At 41.7% G+C, this 25,701-nt stretch overlaps 1 protein-coding gene across 1 annotated transcript in view; it reads left to right on the forward strand.

Annotated features, from left to right (window-relative positions):
- LOC306752951 (high affinity cGMP-specific 3',5'-cyclic phosphodiesterase 9A-like) overlaps nucleotides 1-25,701 on the forward strand; it is a gene marked incomplete at both ends in the record, with an annotated part of 35,416 nt that overhangs the window by 5,797 nt on the left and 3,918 nt on the right. The window contains 13 exons of the mRNA XM_079236784.1: nucleotides 3,304-3,393; nucleotides 3,504-3,645; nucleotides 8,796-8,972; nucleotides 9,361-9,510; nucleotides 9,653-9,692; nucleotides 9,762-9,864; nucleotides 19,079-19,221; nucleotides 19,296-19,355; nucleotides 19,592-19,769; nucleotides 22,020-22,142; nucleotides 22,268-22,360; nucleotides 23,208-23,275; nucleotides 25,104-25,206. Coding sequence (XP_079092910.1) covers nucleotides 3,304-3,393; nucleotides 3,504-3,645; nucleotides 8,796-8,972; nucleotides 9,361-9,510; nucleotides 9,653-9,692; nucleotides 9,762-9,864; nucleotides 19,079-19,221; nucleotides 19,296-19,355; nucleotides 19,592-19,769; nucleotides 22,020-22,142; nucleotides 22,268-22,360; nucleotides 23,208-23,275; nucleotides 25,104-25,206 — 1,470 coding nt within the window. The remainder of the gene's footprint in view (nucleotides 1-3,303; nucleotides 3,394-3,503; nucleotides 3,646-8,795; nucleotides 8,973-9,360; nucleotides 9,511-9,652; nucleotides 9,693-9,761; nucleotides 9,865-19,078; nucleotides 19,222-19,295; nucleotides 19,356-19,591; nucleotides 19,770-22,019; nucleotides 22,143-22,267; nucleotides 22,361-23,207; nucleotides 23,276-25,103; nucleotides 25,207-25,701) is intronic.

The following is a 25,701-nucleotide window of genomic DNA, read 5'->3' on the forward strand; positions in this document are numbered from 1 at the left end:
TCATCAAAGTGAATGTTATGATAGAAAACATCACAATGATACTTGTTTAAATATTTTAAAGGAAAATAGATCAGATTTCTATAAAAAAAAATGCAGGTAGTTACACAATTTGTAATAACATGCTTATTCAGGTGTCCACCAAGTCAATTTCTAGAAGAGGCCTCGTTGTTTTTGAAGACGGCAAGTTAGTAACTTCAACTTTATTTCTTGGACCAGGGCCTCCATTTCCTCTGTGTGGGGACGGTGGATCTGACCAGCAGCAGCAGCCCAGAGAGCAGAGGATGCTGGGAACAGGACTACAGAGGCTGGCTGCAGAGGGAAGGTGTGATGTAGTTGTCAATATAAATACTTTATACACTCACACACACACACACACACACACACACACACACACACACACACACACACATGTGCTATGTGGGTGTGTATACAGCACATGCTAATGGCAGGAAGTAGTCAAATATTCAACAACACAGTGGACTGTTTTGTGAAAGGGAGACACGCTGTAACTGACCGTCTGATACATTTGGATGATGTAGTTACAATTTCCCATCATCTAAAGTTATCTGTAAGATTTGACATACATTGTATTTTTTAAATACTTGACAACACTTGTCAACACTGCTGCATGGAGAGTCGTTCCCACAACGCAGCGCCACGTTCCCTGAGTCGGTGCTTGAAAACAGTGGAGGCTCAGCCCATGTTGACCCAGGCCAAGCTCAACACAGAACTGTTCTATATCTATGAGAACAGTAGTTCAGGGCTGGCAGTGGTGCAGGGCCTATTTACCAGTTGTTCATGGAGAACAACCTTCAGAGCTCCTTCACAGAGACGGTCGCTCTTCTCAGGATCCTCATCACGATGACAACAGCAGAATCCGAGAGGTGTTTCTGTACTCTGAAGAGGATCCAGACCTTCCTCAGAAACACCGTGACACAGGATGCCTTAATGCTCTGGCTACGCTCTCATGGAGAAGAAACTTGTCAGGAACATGACTTAATAAGAAGGTCATTGAGAAGTTTGCCACTCAGAAGGACAGAAGAGTAAAGTTTCTTTATAAATAATTAGTCATACAAATGTAATGTATTTAATTCATCTGAAAGAACTGCTTTGTTAGAAAGCTGAAACGTTGACATTTCACAGGATTTTAAATAAGTAATACATGAAAATGGATCATATTTCTAAACCAGTTTCACAGCTGTGAACTCATTCAGTCTGGACTTAATACAGACATGCAGTACCTCCATCTGGCCTGCAGGGGGCAGACCAGCAGGATGGCTGAGTTGCGTTGCCTCCAGGCTGCAGCTCCATCTGATCACAAAGAAAACACGTGACACTTTGTGTTGGAGGCATTTCACCCATAAGGACCCTTTTCTCCTTTAAGGAAAGTGATGGGGGAAATAATACAGACTGGATAGACATACAACACATGTATGACATTGTTTTCAAAATAGTGTTACATTTGTTTTGATATACTTTGTATTGAACAATATAAAATATGTTAGCTAAATATCATTAAATCAGACAAATTAACTGCTCAGATCATAATTATTTTTTCGTATTGTGCATATATGTCACATCGTTTTTATTTATTTGTTTTTAGGTTAAATTACCAATGTGACGTATGGGTCACAACGTCACATTGAAGTTTTATCTGATTTGTTTTAAATCAGTTTCTTCAAGAAATGTGCTCACAGCAGGTTCAATACATTAAAGACATGTTATTTAAGCAGTATAATTCTTAAAATGGGTAAATATTACCCATAACAACGAAAAACAAGCTTATTAAATTCAGCATTTTCTTCAGATATGTTACAACCTGGAGCAGCCATCTTGGAAAGGTTGTTGTGGGAACACAAGATCACATGACCGGTCACATGACCCACCAAGGCGTTCAGTAGGCGTCAGCTGTGTCACCGCGGGTCCTCATGGGTTTAACAACAGACACGTGTTTAACCATCAATATCCAGAGTACAGAGCCGAGTATGAATTATAGATGTAAAACTCAATGACACCACAAGATGGCAGCAAACTACAACTTTTAAATCACAGTGGCTTCAGAGAGGTGACGCGTATTAAGCATCATCATTCATACATCTGGAACCAAGTTTTCAGATCATGTCCCAACCAACCCGACAACCTGCAAGTAGAACATTATGTGAAAATCATATTTGTATGTTTAGAAATTAGGTAGGTTCACAGTTTGTCAAAAAAATACCCCCCTAGTTTCAGTAAATCGTGCAATACACACTTAAAAGAAAATTTGGTGAGAAAAAAAAAAATTCGGGGATCTCCGTTTACATTTTGATAAAGATTCAGTCATTTCTGATCAAACAAAGAGAGTTTGTGAAGACTGAGCAGGCAGTAAGATTATAAACAGGAACACCAGAATGTATTTTATTACTAGATCAAAGAAACTAAAATGTTTACAAAAACTGAACCAAATACGTTTGTTCATTAATTACATTTATGTAATTTTTTTAGGATGTTGTAAGCACTTTTTAAAAAGACGCCAAAGCAGCTCACATGCAATGCATCACTGATATTTATATTATTTGGGGGGGGGATTCCTCAAATCCAATAAGCAGCAAATACGCACCTAGTGTTTGGGGTCACGACTTTATTTTGAGGGAGTTCCTCAAGGAACGTTCTTAGCTCCCTTTAAATTGTAAAATAAAGGGAAAACATGTCAGTCGTTGTGTGAATGAGGCGTTGCAGAGTTCCCTCTGAGTGAAAACAGGCTGCTGGGCCTTACGCCTCCTTGCTGTCGGTCAGAGTACTGCATGACCTCCAAACCGTCAGCGGTTGCTTTTCTCACTCCGTCGACTTTGATTATGAGATGTGATGTGATGTGATGTCCGGCTGCTGTGAGGAGAAAACACATGTGTTTTAGTCCAATGGGTCATTAGAAACACCACTCATCACCACTGAATGGCTTTCCTCACTAAATTAAGTTTTTCTAGTCCGTATTAATACATTAATGAATATATATATAATCTCAATCTATTTTCAAAGCAATTGGAAAAACAATATTGTGCCTCTTACACAGACTTTTGAGAGTATATACATGGGCCGCTCTTCAACAAATGGTGATGTCGCAGCTCAGTCGGGTCAAAGGTCATCTTTGTTATTCTTTTCAAACCACGACGGTGAGGTTAAATGTTAGTGGTGTTACATGAGGGAAACACTTAAAAAACACAACTTGTCCAACTTCATTTTTCATTGAACCCTGACGGAGGGATTCAAACTCTACTAGTCTTTTACGTGTTATTTCATGGATCAACAGTGACGTCTTTCTTGCAGTTCTCCTGCAGCGTGTCGACCTTCAGAGCCAACTCCAGCCACACCAGATCTGCCCCGAAAGAAAGTGAGGGTTTCTACGCTGGACTGAAGGTCAACATTCCCGTGTTTTGTTTTTACTCCGATCTAAACCCACGTATTTAAGAGCCATTGAAAAAGCCAAGTCAACCTCACCAGAGGCTCTTTGTTCCCCCTCTCTTCAGTTCTCTCCAGACTCGCTCCACATAGCAGAGAACGGCAAAGAGCACGAGGTGACCGTGACCAGCACGGTGCCCGTCCCCTGCTACGGCGCCGACCACAGCCGCCAGTGTGGAGTCCTTCTGGCTCTGAGCGTCCACGACCCAGGTCAGACCTGCAGGAAAAACAGGAAGTGTTTGAGTAAACTGCACGCTAAACATCTTGTTAGGTTGTATGGAGGCTGAATCCTCATGTTGGCCTGCAGCAACCACCAGCTGACCAAACATTCTGTCCGCTTTAAAATCACCAGATTTTGGCAATTGTTTGTAGATTTGAGACTAAAACGAGTGAAATGATCTATTGTCTAGTGGAAATAGGATTCGTCATTGCTGAAAGATGCAAACATCTCCACAAGCATCTTCCGCTAGTCCTGCGCAGAACTCTTCATCTGTTCTGCCGCGTGCATCACCACATGAAAGCCAGCTGAGGAAGACGTTATCACGGTTCTGCAGGCAGCTGCATTGCGGTTTTATATAAAACCGCAATGCAGAAGTTCCAGAGATTCATAGAAGGTTTTTATAGTTTGGAGACATGCAATTTGAAGCAAAAGCTCCTTGGTGGCCCTTGTGGTCCTGTGGTATGCAAACTGCATATTGCATGGTCCTTACAGGGATTCCTGGGCCCTATTTCTCGTACCTGGCTAAACAAAGTCAAGCACATGTCCTAATCTCCAGCTTAAATTAGCGAGATGATTGACATCAGGCTGTCTGGGTTTCTTCACGGCTGATCCGCTGAAACGTCTCGTTCATTCTAGCCAGACGTCAGTCATCTGGATAAATGCGCCGCTCCTCTTCAGAAGGATAATAATGGAGCACTGACACCACCATGTTCTAACAGTACAATGGACAATAAACTCAGAGGAACCTCTTTTTATTTCTCTGCTGAGAAGCAGGAGATGATCATGAAGGCATATGAGGAAGTCAATACCGTAGTCATTCACAGCAAACGCGTTGCGAATATTCCAACGTTTTTGCAACATTGTTGCCGTGAACGCAACTTTAACTCCGCCCCCTCTGAGAGACATAAGCGTCGCAAATATATCAGACAAGTTAAATGCGTCAGTGCTGAGAAAATGTATCGGCTAATTTGAAGTGTTTCATCACCCAAATCAATCAGATTATATCTACGAATAAGTATATACTTATGAGGATATATGTACTGTATGCACGTATGAATCATGTACTATATATGTGTATATGAGTTTGAATATGTGTATGGGCGGATCAGTATGTATGTTTTATTCATAATCAGAAATTCAATCAATTGAAGCAGTGAAAATACATTGTGTGTGATTCTCTGTATTCTTATCACGATCACCTTAATCATGTTCTACAATAATGATATGCATGGTGTACTAATAACACTGTCATATAATTATGATGCTTTCAACACATCCATAAGTTTCTTAAGAGCTAAATAACCTTAAGAACAGCGGCATGCAGCGGCTGATAGTCTGTGTCTGAGACGATCAGCTGCGCCTGTGGTGATCAATGTCCGCGGCTCGAGAAGCTCTCTAAATAAATTATTTCTTGCCGGCAAAATCTATATCGCTGCGTACAGGAAGTCATGATGATGTAAAGGATGGATCCTGGAGATCTGAAAGAACTCTCTCCCTATAAAACTAATATAACTAATATCGCTCCTTCATCAATGAGGAAGGAGCTGCCTTTTTTGTCCGTGGGAGTGTCCAGCTTATCCAGTGAAGTTCAGTAAGCCTGCCCAGGAGCAGGTTTAAATATTTGGCTGTGTTGCTATGGTGATTAATCTAAGCTTGCTTGCTTCGAGAAACCAAGAAAGCCTGACCTACGTCATCTTATCCTAACAACTAGCCGCTAACTCAGTAAGCCAGGTACGAGAAATAGGGCCCTGGACTCCTTGAAGATGCCCATGGGGTCTTTGAGGAGGTTCCAGGAGCCCCTTTGGAATTCTAGGAAGAGGGCACCAAAGCTAAATGAAGAAAAACAGCAGTATGATATAATTATCCAAGTATTACTTTGATGAGAGAGACGGCTGTAATTACAGGTCTCTGTCAAACTGTTTACATGTACACACACAGTCATACAGTGCTGTAGAAAGATGGGGGGGTCAATGGAGGGTTTAAGGCCAAACGTGAGCCTGTGTGATGGGTTGACATCATGTTTAGTCCACACAAGCTGTAACGTTATGCAAGACATGATGTCAGCCCTCCAGACGGCGTGTCTCTGAAGGGAGCTTTCCCATCTGTGTTTGGTGAAAACATCAAAGCCCAAGGTCAGAAGGTCACAAGGTGGAGCCCTCTCCCCCCTCACTTTTGTTCTCCTAACCTCCGCCCCCAGGTCACAGTCCAGGACGTTCCCACCTCCATCTGCTACTCTCTGACTGACCCACATGTCACTTAAGCTCTTTGAGCTTAAATGTTTGCTTTTTCTTGCATGAGTTTGCTAATGAAGCTGTTGGATGTGACTGCCCTGTCTGTGGCCACATTGCTGGATCCTAGATTTAAAGAGGTTGGGTTCTGCAACCAGGGATGTAGTCTCAGATCGCCAGGATCCATCCTTTACATTATCATGACTTCCTGTACGCGGCGATATAGATTTTGCCGCTGTTCTTAAGTTTATTTAGCTCTTAAGAAACTTATGGATGTGTTGAAAGCATCATAATTATATGACAGTGTTATTAGTACACCATACATATCATTATTGTAGAACATGAATAAGGTGATCGTGATAAGAATACAGAGAATCACACACAATTTATTTTCACTGCTTCAATTGATTGGATTTCTGATTATGAATAATACATACATACTGATCCGCCCATACACATATTCACACTCCTAGTTATATGGTCATCTACACATACATGTATATACACATATATAGTACATGATTCATACGTGCATACAGTACATATATCCTCATAAGTATATATTTATTCGTAAATATAATCTGATTGATTTGGGTGATGAAACACTTCAAATTTGCCGATACATTTTCTCAACACTGACGCATTTAACTTGTCTGATATATTTGCGACGCTTATGTCTCTCAGCGGGGGCGGAGTTAAAGTTGCGTTCACGGCAACAATGTTGCAAAAACGTTGGAATATTCGCAACGCGTTTGCTGTGAATGATTAAGGTATTGACTTCCTCATATGCCTTCATGATCATCTCCTGCTTCTCAGCAGAGAAATAAAAAGCGGCTCCTCTGAGTTTATTGTCCATTGTACTGTTAGAACATGGTGGTGTCAGTGCTCCATTATTATCCTTCTGAAGAGGAGCGGCGCATTTATCCAGATGACTGACGTCTGGCTAGAATGAACGAGACGTTTCAGCGGATCAGCCGTGAAGAAACCCAGACAGCCTGATGTCAATCATCTCGCTAATTTAAGATGGAGATTAGGACATGTGCTTGACTTTGTTTAGCCAGGTACGAGAAATAGGGCCCTGGACAGTCATGTGGAAGCACAACATCAGGGGACCAATTCAACTGCCACCGCTACTGTGGACATGCAAAGGTAATGTGTTGAGTCGATTGACTATGTACTTTTGAGATGAAACAATTGTGAATTTTGTTATGATGTCCCTTTTTGTATCCCTAGGTATTTGAATGAACCACACTTGGGAAGATCTGAGGACCCACTGAAATACTGGCTGACAAGAGCGGCAATTTATCCTCACCTTCTGAAATTGGCATCCAGATATCTGTGTATACCAGCATCATCTGTGCCATGTGAAAGATTTTTTTCAAAGGCTGGGGAAATTGCCAGCCAGAAAAGGAGCCGCCTGAAGCCCAGCACCGTGGAGAAAATATTATTTCTAAATAAAAATCTGTGAAAAATACAATGTTGCACCAATCACTGCCACTGTCACTGTCGCCATGCCCATGTTCATGAGCACGTTCCACTGCCACTTCTGTGACATCTTACCTCACTAAAATGAGCTAGAAAGGACAAATAATAATATTTATAATCTGTTAGCACAAAACCTTTGAGCGATAATAATACAAAAACAATATGCACTACTGTAAATGTCTATCCAGTTTAGTGGGTTACGCACACGCAAAGTAACCTTTTCCGTTCTGTGTGGCGAGGATCATGAACACCTCTTCATATTATTGACCAGCAGTTAGTTTTATTGAAATGTAAAAAGACAGAAGCAACATCGATAATGGTTGTATGTAACGTCAAATCCGTGAAAGAACACGCAGCTTCAATTGACTTTTACTGTTAAACTGTTAAACGGCTGCTTTGACTCCAGTCGGCCAACAGATGTCGCTGTTCCTCTTCAAAGTGACGCCCTGAAGCTTCTAATCATTTTCAGTACAAATAGGAAGAAAGCCTCAAGGCTTCATCCGCCCATCCCTACAAATTATAAAAAAAGACATGATCAACAATCCATATGTGAAGTCAGACGTCTCGGAACGCTGTGGAGACTAACACTGACACACAATATATTTATATAGGGAAAAAACGGGGGGAGGAGCTAAGAAGAGAGCTCCTGATTCGCTGAACACACTCATCACACCTGCATGTTATCTGCTCCAATTACAGGGAGAGCACCACGCACTAATGATCTCCAACAGGGGAAGAAGTGTGCAAAGAACCAATACATCACAGATACAATCCTAAAACATGTTCTACAGCGAAGTGCAGCCGCAGAACGGCGACACCTGTCGGCAGGGACGCGCAACAACACCACAATTGTATTATTTTGTATTATTCATTTGAAATACATTAGAATTCAGAACATATATTACAAAATATTCCACTGTTCATTTTTTTTAAATAAAAATATATTTTTCATAAAAAAGTATTTTAGATGAATGGTTCTCTTCTTTTCTCCATACTCTAACATCTCTTTATTTAAATTAAAAGTAGATTTTGTGTTGGTATTAATAGAATAATAAGTATCTCTTCATCTCACTAATACATCTCATCGATACTTATATCTTACTTGTGTTATTATCAGTAGATAAACACAGTGTTTGTTTGTCTTGCTTTGCACAATGCTAGTGCATAGCTTTATTTATGTATTGTTTATTTTGTTTGGTCCTTGAGTACCTTTTAAAGCACTATACAAATACAATGTATTATTATGTATGCATCTGTTTACTGTATTTCTTTCTTCATCTACTCATCTATTTACTTATATAAATACATTCATTGCTCCTCTTTCTTAATGGGGACTGTGCATTGGTGAAGTCCACTGTCCTGCCAGTGAGGCCTGTTGAGTGGAGGACTGGAGGCTGGTGAGTGGGTGGGCTCTCTGTCAGCTGCAGGTGACCCCTCACAGGCTCAAGGTGCTCATGTGACTCAAGAGGCCTCATTCATCGCTGCTGGAGCGGGTCGCCACCCACCTGGCTCCGGGATGACGACCAAAATCATCCATTTCATGGTCAACGGGACGCTGGAGAAAGCCGAGTTTGGAGCCGACTGCTCGGCTGCAGACGTCAAAGGTGAGAGAGAGAGAGAGAGAGAGAGAGAGAGAGAGAGAGAGAATGGGGAGAGAGAGAATGGGGAGAGAGAGGCAGCATCATGATGTTAGTGGATGTGACTGTTTAACTCAAACATGTGTAATCCTCACCTTATCAAAGTGGCAGACTGGAGAATAATGCAAATTTAAGTTTCGGTTTATTATTGTTCTGTCCATCTCGCACCCCTGGTACTCTAACGTTGAGAGCAGCTGTTCTGCAGAGCTGGAGCTGGTGATGCTCCTCTGGTTCCTCTGGCTCCTGTGGGGGAACCAGACCTCCATGTGGTTCTGACAGGTCTTCAGTGGGAACCGGACCTCCATGTGGTTCTGACAGGTCCTCAACTGAACCCACTGATCCCTCCGTCTGACAGATGTGTTCCGGGCGGCGGCGGAGGCGGGGCCTCACCACATCCTGAAGATGTACAGCATAAGCGGCAGCGTGCTGAACATCTGCCCCCGGCTGGAGGCCAACAGCGAGGACTCGTACTACCGGCTGGAGGTGGTGGCGTCAGACCCGCAGGGTGAGCTTCCTCCTCCTCTTCCTCCTCTTCCTCTTTTTGGAAGGAAACATTCATTAATTTACCCCAAACGTGAGAATCTTTCAATCTCAAAAACCACGCCAGGCGTTGTTTCGAGATGATGTCATTCTTTTTTGGCCCACAGGTGTGGGGATGCCCAAGGAGCTGGATGCCATGGAGCACAGGTGAGTGCAGCAGGTGGTTTGTGGAAGCGTCCGGGAGACAAAGGTCTCACGCTGCTCTCCTGCCTGCAGGCTGCTTCACCTGGAGAACAAAGTCCTGGACGACGTGGGGGAACCGCCGGAGGTCGTGTGTGACCTGAAGAGCCAAGTGGAGTCTTTCAAGAAGAAGTTGGAGGTTCGTCTCTGAACCTACAGGACACATGTACACATTACACATGTATGTGCACATGACACATGTACACATGACACATTGCACATTACATATGACACATGCCCACATTACACATGTATGTACACATGACACATGTACACATTTTACCAAAGTATATATTCATTCATTACATATGTATGTACACATGTGCACATGTATGTACACATGTATGTTCAAATTACACATGTATGTACACATATACACATTACACATATATGTACACATTACACATGTATGTACACATGTACACATGACACATGTACACATTACACGTCACATGTACACATGACACATGTACACATGACACATGTAAACATGACACATGTACACATTACACATGACACATGTACACGATACACGTCACATGTACACATTACACATGACACATGTAAAAATTACACATGTACACATTACACATGACACATGACACATGACACATGTACATATGACACATGTTCACATGACACATGACACATGACACATGTACATATTACACATTAGACATTACACAGGACACATGTACACATTACACATGTACACATTACACATGACACAAGACACATGTACACATGACACATTAGACATGACACATGTACACATTACACACTACACATGACACATGTACACATGACACATGTACACATGACACATGACACATGTACAAATTACACATGTACACATTACACATGACACATGTACATATTACACATGACACATGTACATATTACACAACAGACATTACACAGGACACATGTACACATTACACATGAGACATGTACACATGACACATGACACATGTACACATGACACATGACACATGTACAAATTACACATTACACATGACACATGTACGCATTACACATGTACACAATACACATGACACATGACAGATGTACACATGTACACATGTACACACTACACATGACACATGTACACATTACACATGACACATGTACACATGACACATGACACATGTACAAATAACACATGTACACATTACACATGACACATGTACACATTACACATGACACATGTACAAATTACACATTACTCATGTATACATGTACACATGTACACATTACACATGACACATGTACACATTACACATTACACATGACACATGTACGCATTACACATGTATACATGTACACATGTACACATTACACATTCCACATGACACATGTACAAATTACACATGACACATGTACACATGTACACATTGCACATGTACACATTACACATGACACATGACACATGTACACATGACACATTAGACATGACACATGTACACATAACACATGACACATGACACATGTACACATTACACATGACACATGTACACATTACACATGTACACATTACACATTACAAATTACACATGACACATATACACATGACACATGTACACATTACACATGACACATGTACACATTACACATGTACACATTACACATTACACATGACACATATACACATGACACATGTACACATTACACATGACACATGACACAGGTACACATGACACATGTACAAATTACACAATACACATTACACATGACACATGTACATATTACACATGTACACATTACACATGACACATGACACATGTACAAATTACACATTACACATTACACATGACACATGTACACATTACACATGGTACATGTACACATTACACATGACACATGTACAAATTACACATGTACACATTACACATGACACATGTACACACTACACATGACACATGTATACATTACACATGACACATGTACACATGTACACATTACACATGTACACATTACACATGACACATGACACAGGTACACATGACACATGTACAAATTACACAATACACATTACACATGACACATGTACATATTACACATGTACACATTACACATGACACATGACATATGTACACATTACACATGACACATGTACACATGACACATGACACATGACACAATACACATTACACATGACACATGACACAAGTACAAATTACACATGTACAAATTACACATGACACATGTACATATTACACATGTACACATTACACATTAGACATGACACATGTACACATTGCACATGACACTAGACACATGTACACATGTACACATTACACATGACACTAGACACATGTACACATGTACACATGTACACATTACACATGACACATGACAGATGTACACATTACACATTACACATTACACATGACACATGTACACATTACACATGTACACATGACACATGTACACATTACACATGACACATGACACATGTACACATTACAAACTACACATGACACATATACACATGACACATGTACACATTGCACATGACACAAGACACATTACACATGACACATGTACACATTACACATAAGACATTACACATGACACATGTACACATTACACATTACACATGACAAATGTACACATTAGACATGACACATGACACATGTACACATTACACATTACACATGACACAGGTACACATGACACATGTGCAAATTACACATTGCACATTACACATGACACATGTACACATTACACATGACACAGGTACACATGACACATGACACATGTACAAATTACACATTACACATTACACATGACACATGTACACATTACACATGACACATGAACACATTACACATTACACATGACACAGGTACACATGACACATGTACAAATTACACATTACACATTACACATGTACACATGACACATGTACACATTACACATGGTACATGTACACATTAGACATGACACATGACACATGTACTCATTACACATGACACATGTACACATTACACATTACACATGTACACATTACACATGACACATGACACAGGTACACATGACACATGTACAAATTACACAATACACATTACACATGACACATGTACATATTACACATGTACACATTACACATGACACATGACATATGTACACATTACACATGACACATGTACACATTACACATGTACACATTACACATGTATATATTACACATGTACACATTACACATGACACATGACATATGTACACATGTACACATGACACATGTACACATGACACATGACACAATACACATTACACATGACACATGACACAAGTACAAATTACACATGTACAAATTACACATGACACATGTACACATTACACATGTACACATTACACATTAGACATGACACATGTACACATTGCACATGACACTAGACACATGTACACATGACACATGTACACATTACACATGACACATGACACATGACAGATGTACACATTACACATTACACATGACACATGTACACATTACACATGTACACATGACACATGTACACATTACACATGACACATGACACATGTACACATTACAAATTACACATGACACATATACACATGACACATGTACACATTGCACATGACACAAGACACATGTACACATGACACATGTACACATTACACATGACACATGTACACATTACACATAAGACATTACACATGACACATGTACACATTACACATTACACATGACAAATTTACACATTATACATGACACATGACACATGTACACATTACACATTACACATGACACAGGTACACATGACACATGTACAAATTACACATTACACATTACACATGACACATGTACACATTACACATCACACAGGTACACATGACACATGACACATGTACACATTACACATGACACATGAACACATTACACATTACACATGACAAATGTACACATTAGACATGACACATGACACATGTACACATTACACATTACACATGACACAGGTACACATGACACATGACACATGTACAAATTACACATTACACATTACACATGACACATGTACACATTACACATGGTACATGTACACATTACACATGACACATGTACAAATTACACATGTACACATTACACATGACACATGTACACACTACACATGACACATGTATACATTACACATGACACATGTACACATGTACACATTACACATGTACACATTACACATGACACATGACACAGGTACACATGACACATGTACAAATTACACAATACACATTACACATGACACATGTACATATTACACATGTACACATTACACATGACACATGACATATGTACACATTACACATGACACATGTACACATGACACATGTACATATTACACATGTACACATTACACATGACACATGACATATGTACACATTACACATGACACATGTACACATGACACATGACACATGACACAATACACATTACACATGACACAAGTACAAATTACACATGTACAAATTACACATGACACATGTACACATTACACATGTACACATTACACATTAGACAAGACACATGTACACATTGCACATGACACTAGACACATGTACACATGTACACATTACACATGACACATGACATATGTACACATTACACATGACACATGTACACATGACACATGTACATATTACACATGACACATGACACATGTACAAATTACACATTACACATTACACATGACACATGTACACATTACACATGACACATGAACACATTACACATTACACATGACACAGGTACACATGACACATGTACAAATTACACATTACACATTACACATGTACACATGACACATGTACACATTACACATGGTACATGTACACATTAGACATGACACATGACACATGTACACATTACACATGACACATGTACACATTACACATTACACATGTACACATTACACATGACACATGACACAGGTACACATGACACATGTACAAATTACACAATACACATTACACATGACACATGTACATATTACACATGTACACATTACACATGACACATGACATATGTACACATTACACATGACACATGTACACATTACACATGTACACATTACACATGTATATATTACACATGTACACATTACACATGACACATGACATATGTACACATGTACACATGACACATGTACACATGACACATGACACAATACACATTACACATGACACATGACACAAGTACAAATTACACATGTACAAATTACACATGACACATGTACACATTACACATGTACACATTACACATTAGACATGACACATGTACACATTGCACATGACACTAGACACATGTACACATGACACATGTACACATTACACATGACACATGACACATGACAGATGTACACATTACACATTACACATGACACATGTACACATTACACATGTACACATGACACATGTACACATTACACATGACACATGACACATGTACACATTACAAATTACACATGACACATGTACACATGACACATGTACACATTACACATGACACATGTACACATTACACATAAGACATTACACATGACACATGTACACATTACACATTACACATGACAAATTTACACATTATACATGACACATGACACATGTACACATTACACATTACACATGACACAGGTACACATGACACATGTACAAATTACACATTACACATTACACATGACACATGTACACATTACACATCACACAGGTACACATGACACATGACACATGTACACATTACACATGACACATGAACACATTACACATTACACATGACAAATGTACACATTAGACATGACACATGACACATGTACACATTACACATTACACATGACACAGGTACACATGACACATGACACATGTACAAATTACACATTACACATTACACATGACACATGTACACATTACACATGGTACATGTACACATTACACATGACACATGTACAAATTACACATGTACACATTACACATGACACATGTACACACTACACATGACACATGTATACATTACACATGACACATGTACACATGTACACATTACACATGTACACATTACACATGACACATGACACAGGTACACATGACACATGTACAAATTACACAATACACATTACACATGACACATGTACATATTACACATGTACACATTACACATGACACATGACATATGTACACATTACACATGACACATGTACACATGACACATGTACATATTACACATGTACACATTACACATGACACATGACATATGTACACATTACACATGACACATGTACACATGACACATGACACATGACACAATACACATTACACATGACACAAGTACAAATTACACATGTACAAATTACACATGACACATGTACACATTACACATGTACACATTACACATTAGACAAGACACATGTACACATTGCACATGACACTAGACACATGTACACATGTACACATTACACATGACACTAGACACATGTACACATGTACACATGTACACATTACACATGACACATGACAGATGTACACATTACACATGACACATGTACACATTACACATGTACACATGACACATGCACACATTACACATGACACATGACACATGTACACATTACAAATTACACATGACACATATACACATGACACATGTACACATTGCACATGACACAAGACACATTACACATGACACATGTACACATTACACATAAGACATTACACATGACACATGCACACATTACACATTACACATGACAAATGTACACATTAGACATGACACATGACACATGTACACATTACACATTACACATGACACAGGTACACATGACACATGTACAAATTACACATTACACATTACACATGACACATGTACACATTACACATGACACAGGTACACATGACACATGACACATGTACAAATTACACATTACACATTACACATGACACATGTACACATTACACATGACACATGAACACATTACACATTACACATGACAAATGTACACATTAGACATGACACATGACACATGTACACATTACACATGACACAGGTACACATGACACATGACACATGTACAAATTACACATTACACATTACACATGTACACATGACACATGTACACATTACACATGGTACATGTACACATTAGACATGACACATGACACATGTACACATTACACATGACACATGTACACATTACACATTACACATGACACATGTACACATTACACATGACACAGGTACACATGACACATGTACAAATTACACATTACACATTACACATGACACATGTACACATTACACATTACACATGACACAGGTACACATGACACATGACACATGTACAAATTACACATTACACATTACACATGTACACATGACACATGTACACATTACACATGGTACATGTACACATTAGACATGACACATGACACATGTACACATTATACATGACACATGTACACATTACACATGACACAGGTACACATGACACATGTACAAATTACACATTACACATGTACACATTACACATGACACATGACACAGGTACACATGACACATGTACAAATTACACAATACACATTACACATGACACATGTACATATTACACATGTACACATTACACATGACACATGACATATGTACACATTACACATGACACATGTACACATGACACATGTACACATTACACATGTACACATTACACATGACACATGACATATGTACACATTACACATGACACATGTACACATGACACATGACACATGACACAATACACATTACACATGACACAAGTACAAATTACACATGTACAAATTACACATGACACATGTACACATTACACATGTACACATTACACATTAGACATGACACATGTACACATTGCACATGACACTAGACACATGTACACATGTACACATTACACATGACACTAGACACATGTACACATGTACACATGTACACATTACACATGACACATGACAGATGTACACATTACACATTACACATGACACATGTACACATTACACATGTACACATGACACATGCACACATTACACATGACACATGACACATGTACACATTACAAATTACACATGACACATATACACATGACACATGTACACATTGCACATGACACAAGACACATTACACATGACACATGTACACATTACACATAAGACATTACACATGACACATGTACACATTACACATTACACATGACAAATGTACACATTAGACATGACACATGACACATGTACACATTACACATTACACATGACACAGGTACACATGACACATGTACAAATTACACATTACACATTACACATGACACATGTACACATTACACATGACACAGGTACACATGACACATGACACATGTACAAATTACACATTACACATTACACATGACACATGTACATATTACACATGACACATGTACACATTACACATGACAAATGTACACATTAGACATGACACATGACACATGTACACATTACACATTACACATGACACAGGTACACATGACACATGACACATGTACAAATTACACATTACACATTACACATGTACACATGACACATGTACACATTACACATGGTACATGTACACATTAGACATGACACATGACACATGTACACATTACACATGACACATGTACACATTACACATTACACATGACACATGTACACATTACACATGACACAGGTACACATGACACATGTACAAATTACACATTACACATTACACATGACACATGTACACATTACACATTACACATGACACAGGTACACATGACACATGACACATGTACAAATTACACATGTACACATGACACATGTACACATTACACATGACACAGGTACACATGACACATGTACAAATTACACATTACACACTACACATGACACATGTACACATTACACATTACACATGGTACATGTACACATTAGACATGACACATGTACACATTACACATGACACAGGTACACATGACACATGTACAAATTACACATTACACACTACACATGACACATGTACACATTACACATTACACATGGTACATGTACACATTAGACATGACACATGTACACATTACACATTACACATGACACATGACACATGTATACATGACACATGACATATTACACATGTATACATGGCACATGTCGACATTACACATTTACACATGTACAACTGACACATGACACATGTACACATGTACACATGACCTTTAATGTGAAGGGGCAGCATCAGGAACACAAAACAAAAAGTCCTAAAGCCTTAGAAAACCTGAGGTGCATGAGACGCACTTGTGGCCCCTCAGTGACATAACCTCCTGTCCCTCCAGAGTGTGAAGCACCTGAGCTGGGTGGGGCTCTTCAAGGAGGAGGGGGACCACCAGCTCTCCAAACGCTCCCCAAAGCCCAACAGCTCCCAGCTGAGCGTGCAGGAGGGGCGCCAGCAGGTCCGCCGGAGGTTTCTCAACATGAGGTGAGCTCCTGAGGGTCCCTCTGGAGGAGGAGGGGGCCGCAGCCTGACCCTGTGTCCCTTCTGTGTTGCCGTAGCTCGCTGCATGTGACGGAGGAGGTGAGGGAGCATCTGAAAACTCCTGTTTTTGACAACTGGTGAGTGCAAGCGCAGGCACACACTCTCTCACACACACACACACACACACACACACACACACACACACACACACACACACACACACACACATACACAGGCACTCACACACACACAAACACACGCACACTCACATACATACACACACACACACATACACACACACACACTGCTCACAGAGTGTGTGTGTGTGTGTGTGTGTGTGTGTGTGTGTGTGTGTGTGTGTGTTGGCCCTCAGGCAGTGGGAGGAGGCGGAGATGCTGGTGCTCCTGCAGGTGATGTTCACTGACCTGGACTTCCTGGCTGCGTTCCACATCCAGCTGGAGGTTCTGCAGAACTTCCTGTTCCAGGTGTTCTGCCACTACAACAACATCCCCTTCCACAACTTCAGGCACTGCTTCTGCGTCACGCAGATGGTACGACCTTCCTCCTCCTCTTCCTCCGCTGAAGGGCAAACGTATCGACCTTTCATGTTTCATTTGGTTGCGCTTCAGATTTCACTCACTTTTACTTTAACTTATGTACAACTTTTATTTTGTAGCATTGCTATTACTATTATTATTAATAATATTAGTAATGATAATGATTAAAATATACTTTATTTGTAGTATTGCTACATTTATTAATAATATTTAATACGCATATTACTGCAAAGAGCATAACAACAACAATAATATTATTGATCATTATAATCATAAAATAATGATAATAATAGTAATGATACTTAAAATATAAATAAAACCCACTCGATAATAAAAAAAAAATTAAAAAAGCTAAAAATAAGATGAAATAGAATCCACAGAAATGTAAAATAAAAACACTGAATAATAATAATGTTTAAATGCAGTCAAGTAAATGATCTCAATACTTCCACCTCTCAGTATACAAGTCTTTATGTTTTACATCTTGTAACACAGCTGATATGTGTTACTAGTGTTACTGGTGTTACTGGTGATACTGGTGTTACTGATGTTGCAGCGTTAGTGTTACTGGTGTTACTGGTGTTACAGCGTTAGTGTTACTGGTGTTACAGTGTTAGTGTTACAGGTGTTACAGTGTTAGTGTTACTGGTGTTACAGCGTTGGTGATACTAGTGTTATAGTGTTAGTGTTACTGGTGTTACTGGTGTTACAGCGTTAGTGTTACTGGTGTTACTGGTGTTACAGTGTTAGTGTTCCTGGTGTTACTGGTGTTTCAGTGTTAGTGTTACTGCTGTTACAGCGTTAGTGTTACTGGTGTTATAGTGTTGGTGTTACATTGTTGGTGTTACTGGTTTTACAGTGTTACTGGCGTTACAGGTGTTATAGTGTTGGTGTTACATTGTTGGTGTTACTGGTTTTACAGTGTTACTGGCGTTACAGGTGTTATAGTGTTGGTGTTACATTGTTGGTGTTACTGGTTTTACAGTGTTACTGGCGTTACAGGTGTTATAGTGTTGGTGTTACATTGTTGGTGTTACTGGTTTTACAGTGTTACTGGCGTTACAGGTGTTATAGTGTTGGTGTTACATTGTTGGTGTTACTGGTTTTACAGTGTTAGTGTTACTGGTGTTATAGTGTTACTGGTGTTATAGTGTTGGTGTTACTGGTTTTACAGTGTTACTGGCGTTACAGGTGTTATAGTGTTGGTGTTACATTGTTGGTGTTACTGGTTGTACAGTGTTAGTGTTACTGGTGTTGCAGTGTTACTGGTTTTACAGTGTTAGTGGTACTGGTGTTACAGTGTTACTTGTGTTACATTGTTGGTGTTACAGCGTTAGTGTTACTGGTGTTGCAGGTGTTATAGTGTTGGTGTTACATTGTTGGTGTTACTGGTTTTACAGTGTTAGTGTTACTGGTGTTACAGTGTTAGTGTTACTGGTGTTACATTGTTGGTGTTACAGCGTTAGTGTTACTGGTGTTAATGGTGTACAGTGTTGGTGTTACATTGTTGGTGTTACTAGTTTTACAGCTTTAGCGTTACTGGTGTTACAGTGTTGGTGTTACTGGTTTTACAGCATTAGTGTTACTGGTGTTACAATGCTGGTGTTACTGGTTTTACAGTGTTAGCGTTACTGGTGTTACAGTGTTGGTGTTACTGGTGTTAATGGTGTGCAGTGTTGGTGTTACTGGTGTGACTGGTGTTTATGGTGTACAGTGTTGGTGTTACTGGTGTGACTGGTGTTATTGTTGTACAGTGTTGGTGTTACTGGTGTACAATGTTGTTGTGACTGGTGTTACAGTGTTAGTGTTACTGGTGTTACAGCGTTAGTATTACAGGTGTTACAGTGTTGGTGTTGCTGGTTTTACAGTGTTAGTGTTACTGGTGTTACAGTGTTGGTGTTACTGGTTTTACAGTGTTAATGTTACTGGTGATACAGTGTTGGTGTGACAGTGTTGGTGTTACTGGTTTTACAGTGTTAGTGTTACAGTGTTAGTGGTGTTACAGTGTGGGTGTTACTGGTGTTACAGTGTTGGTGTTACTGGTTTGACAGCATTAGTGTTACTGGTGCTACAGTGTTGGTGTTACTGGTGTTACTGGTGTACAGTGTTGGTGTTACAGGTGTGACTGGTGTTACTGGTGTTACAGTGCTACTGGTGTTACAGTGTGACTGGTGTTACTGGTGTTACAGTGTTGCTGGTGTACAGTGTTGGTGTTACTGGTGTTACTGGTGTCTCCTGCTGCAGATGTACGGGCTCATCTGGCTGACGGACCTCAGGAGTAAAATATCCAGAATCGACCTGCTGATCATGTTGACCTCGGCTCTGTGCCACGACCTCGACCACCCCGGCTACAACAACAGCTTCCAGGTGACCTCATGGACATTCTGTCTGCTTCGCCACCACACCGCCTGTTCACCGCTCACCTGTTCACCGCTCACCTGTCACACTGTTGTTGTGCTTGTTGTTGTTGTTGTTGTTGTTTATGTTCACAGATCAATGCTCAGACCGACTTGGCTCTTCGCTACAACGACATTTCCCCCCTGGAGAACCACCACTGTGCCGTCGCCTTCGGAATCATGTCCGAGGTAAATAAATATATATAGTAATACATATATAAATATAAAGGATTTAACCAAAACAAGCTGCTGCCTCCAAAAAGGGATTTCCGTCCAACCGAGAATAGGCAGAATATTTAGATATAGTCAGATATTATATCATATACAACATGTGAGGTCACGAGTTTAAAAACATTATCCATAATCACCTTTCATAAATGATCTTGATGCAAACTGAGTTTCATCCTCCTCTGTTGCTCTCCCTCAGGTTTCTTCCCCTTTTTCCCCTGTGAAAGGGTTTTTGCTATCTTTATTGGGGGAGTTTTTCCTGATCCGATGCGAGGTCCTGGGACAGGATGTCATGTGTACAGTTTGTAAAGCCCTCCGAGGCAAATTTGTATTTGTGATGTTGGGCTATATAAAATAAACTGAATTGAATTGGTCAAAAAAAAGAGTTATTTCCAATGAAAAGGCAACAAATAGAACTATAAATAAATAAATAGAACTAAGTAAATATCTCAAGATGAAATGTGTATGGAAACAAAAGGTACCAGAAACATGAATGAGATCCATTCATGTCCATGAGGAATAAAAAGGGACCCAGACTGGATCCCTGTGGGACCCCGACAGGAACGTGGGCTAGTATGTTCCTTTAGTGAAAGAAGGCTCTCAGAGGTCAGATATGCTAGTTTTTACTCAACACTTTATCTTTATGTTTATACAATTATCATCACGACTACATAAAAGTGTTTGATGAGGGGTCCGTTACTCTTATGCTCTTGATGTTTAATAAAATGGCCGTTCATATTTCCTGTGCTGCAATCATTCAGGCGTGAGACTTTTCTTCAGATGATGAAAAGTGACTTTCTCTTTGCAGCCGGAGTGCAACATCCTGAAGAACCTGAGCAGCGACCAGTACAAGCACATCCGGGGAGGAATGATCCGGTGAGACTCCGCCTCGCTCACTCACTCCTCGCTCCCTCCTCGCTCACTCTCTGCTCACTCACTCTCTGCTCACTCACTCCCTCCACGCCAGGTGTGTGTACGTGTGTAGATGTGTAGATGTGTAGGTGTGTAGATGTGTAGGTGTGTGTAGATGTGTAGGTGTGTAGATGTAGGTGTACACTCACTCCCTCCGCGCTCACTCCCTCCTCACTCACTCCCTCCACGCTCACTCCCTCCTCGCTCACTCCCTCCACACTCACTAACTCCCTCCTCGCTCACTTCATCCGCGTTCCCTCCTTCCTCGCTCAATCCCTCCACGCTCACTCCCTCATCCCTCACTCCCTCCACACTCACTCCCTCCACACTCACTCCCTCCACATTCACTCCCTCCTCACTCACTCCCTCCCTCCTCGCTCACTCCCTCCGCGCTCCCTCCCTCCCTCCACACTCACTCCCTCCGCGCTCACTCCCTCCTCACTCACTCCCTCCCTCCTCGCTCACTCCCTCCACACTCACTCCCTCCGCGCTCACTCCCTCCGCGCTCACTCCCTCCCTCCACACTCACTCCCTCCGCGCTCACTCCCTCCTCACTCACTCCCTCCCTCCTCGCTCACTCCCTCCCTCTTGACTCCCTCCACACTCACTCCCTCCGCGCTCACTCCCTCCGCGCTCACTCCCTCCCTCCACACTCACTCCCTCCGCGCTCACTCCCTCCTCACTCACTCCCTCCCTCCTCGCTCACTCCCTCCGCGCTCACTCACTCCCTCCGCGCTCACTCCCTCCCTCTTCACTCCCTCCACACTCACTCCCTCCGCGCTCACTCCCTCCACACTCACTCCCTCCGCGCTCACTCCCTCCTCACTCACTCCCTCCCTCCTCGCTCACTCCCTCCGCGCTCACTCACTCCCTCCGCGCTCACTCCCTCCCTCTTCACTCCCTCCACACTCACTCCCTCCGCGCTCACTCCCTCCGCGCTCACTCCCTCCGCGCTCACTCCCTCCCTCCACACTCACTCCCTCCGTGCTCACTCCCTCCGTGCTCACTCCCTCCTCGCTCACTCCCTCCACACTCACTCCCTCCGCGCTCACTCCCTCCGTGCTCACTCCCTACTCGCTCCCTCCCTCCTCGCTCACTCCCTCCTGGCTCACTCCCTCCACGCTCACTCCCTCCTGGCTCACTCCCTCCTCGCTCACTCCCTCCTCACTCACTCCCTCCTCACTCACTCCCTCCCTCCTCGCTCACTCCCTCCGCGCTCACTCCCTCCGCGCTCACTCCCTCCTCGCTCACTCCCTCCTCACTCACTCCCTCCCTCCTCGCTCACTCCCTCCGCGCTCACTCCCTCCGCGCTCACTCCCTCCTCGCTCACTCCCTCCTCACTCACTCCCTCCTCACTTACTCCCTCCCTCCTCGCTCACTCCCTCCACGCTCACTCCCTCCGCGCTCACTCACTCCCTCCACACTCACTCCCTCCGTGCTCACTCCCTCCCTCCACACTCACTCCCTCCACACTCACTCCCTCCGCGCTCACTCCCTCCCTCCTCACTCCCTCCACACTCACTCCCTCCACACTCACTCCCTCCGCGCTCACTCCCTCCTCGCTCACTCCCTCCTCGCTCACTCCCTCCTCGCTCACTCCCTCCCTCCTCGCTCACTCCCTCCTCGCTCACTCCCTCCGCGCTCACTCCCTCCCTCCTCGCTCACTCCCTCCCTCCTCGCTCACTCCCTCCCTCCTCGCTCACTCCCTCCCTCCTCGCTCACTCCCTCCGCGCTCACTCCCTCCCTCCTCGCTCACTCCCTCCTCGCTCACCACCTAAATCTCCTCCTCCAGGTGCATTCTGGCCACCGACATGGCGCGACACAACGACATCCTCAACAAGTTCAAGAGCATCCTGCCGGTGTTCAACTTCACCAACAAGGAGCACCAGGAAGTGGTAAAGGAAGCAGAGGGGCGGGTAGAGTGTAGAGTGTAGGTGTGTAGGTGTGTTGATGTGTAGATGTGTGTTGATGTGTAGATGTGTGTTGATGTGTAGATGTGTGTAGATGTGTAGATGTGTGTAGGTGTGCAGATGTGTGTAGATGTGTAGATGTGTGTAGGTGTGTAGATGTGTGTAGATGTGTAGATGTGTGTAGGTGTGTAGATGTGTGTAGAGGTGTAGGTGTGTAGGTGTGTGTAGGTGTTTAGATGTGTGTAGGTGTGTAGATGTGTGTAGATGTGTAGATGTGTGTAGGTGTGTAGATGTGTGTAGAGGTGTAGGTGTGTAGGTGTGTGTAGGTGTTTAGATGTGTGTAGGTGTGTAGGTGTGTGTATATGTGTATATGTGTAGGTGTGTGTAGATGTGTGTAGGTGTGTAGAGATGTGTGTATAAGTGTAGGTGTGTGTAGATGTGTAGGTGTGTGTAGGTGTGTAGATGTGTGTAGAGGTGTAG

The sequence above is a fragment of the Taurulus bubalis genome (assembly GCF_910589615.1).
Source record: "Taurulus bubalis genome assembly, chromosome: 21".
Taxonomy (NCBI): Eukaryota; Metazoa; Chordata; class Actinopteri; order Perciformes; family Cottidae; genus Taurulus; species Taurulus bubalis.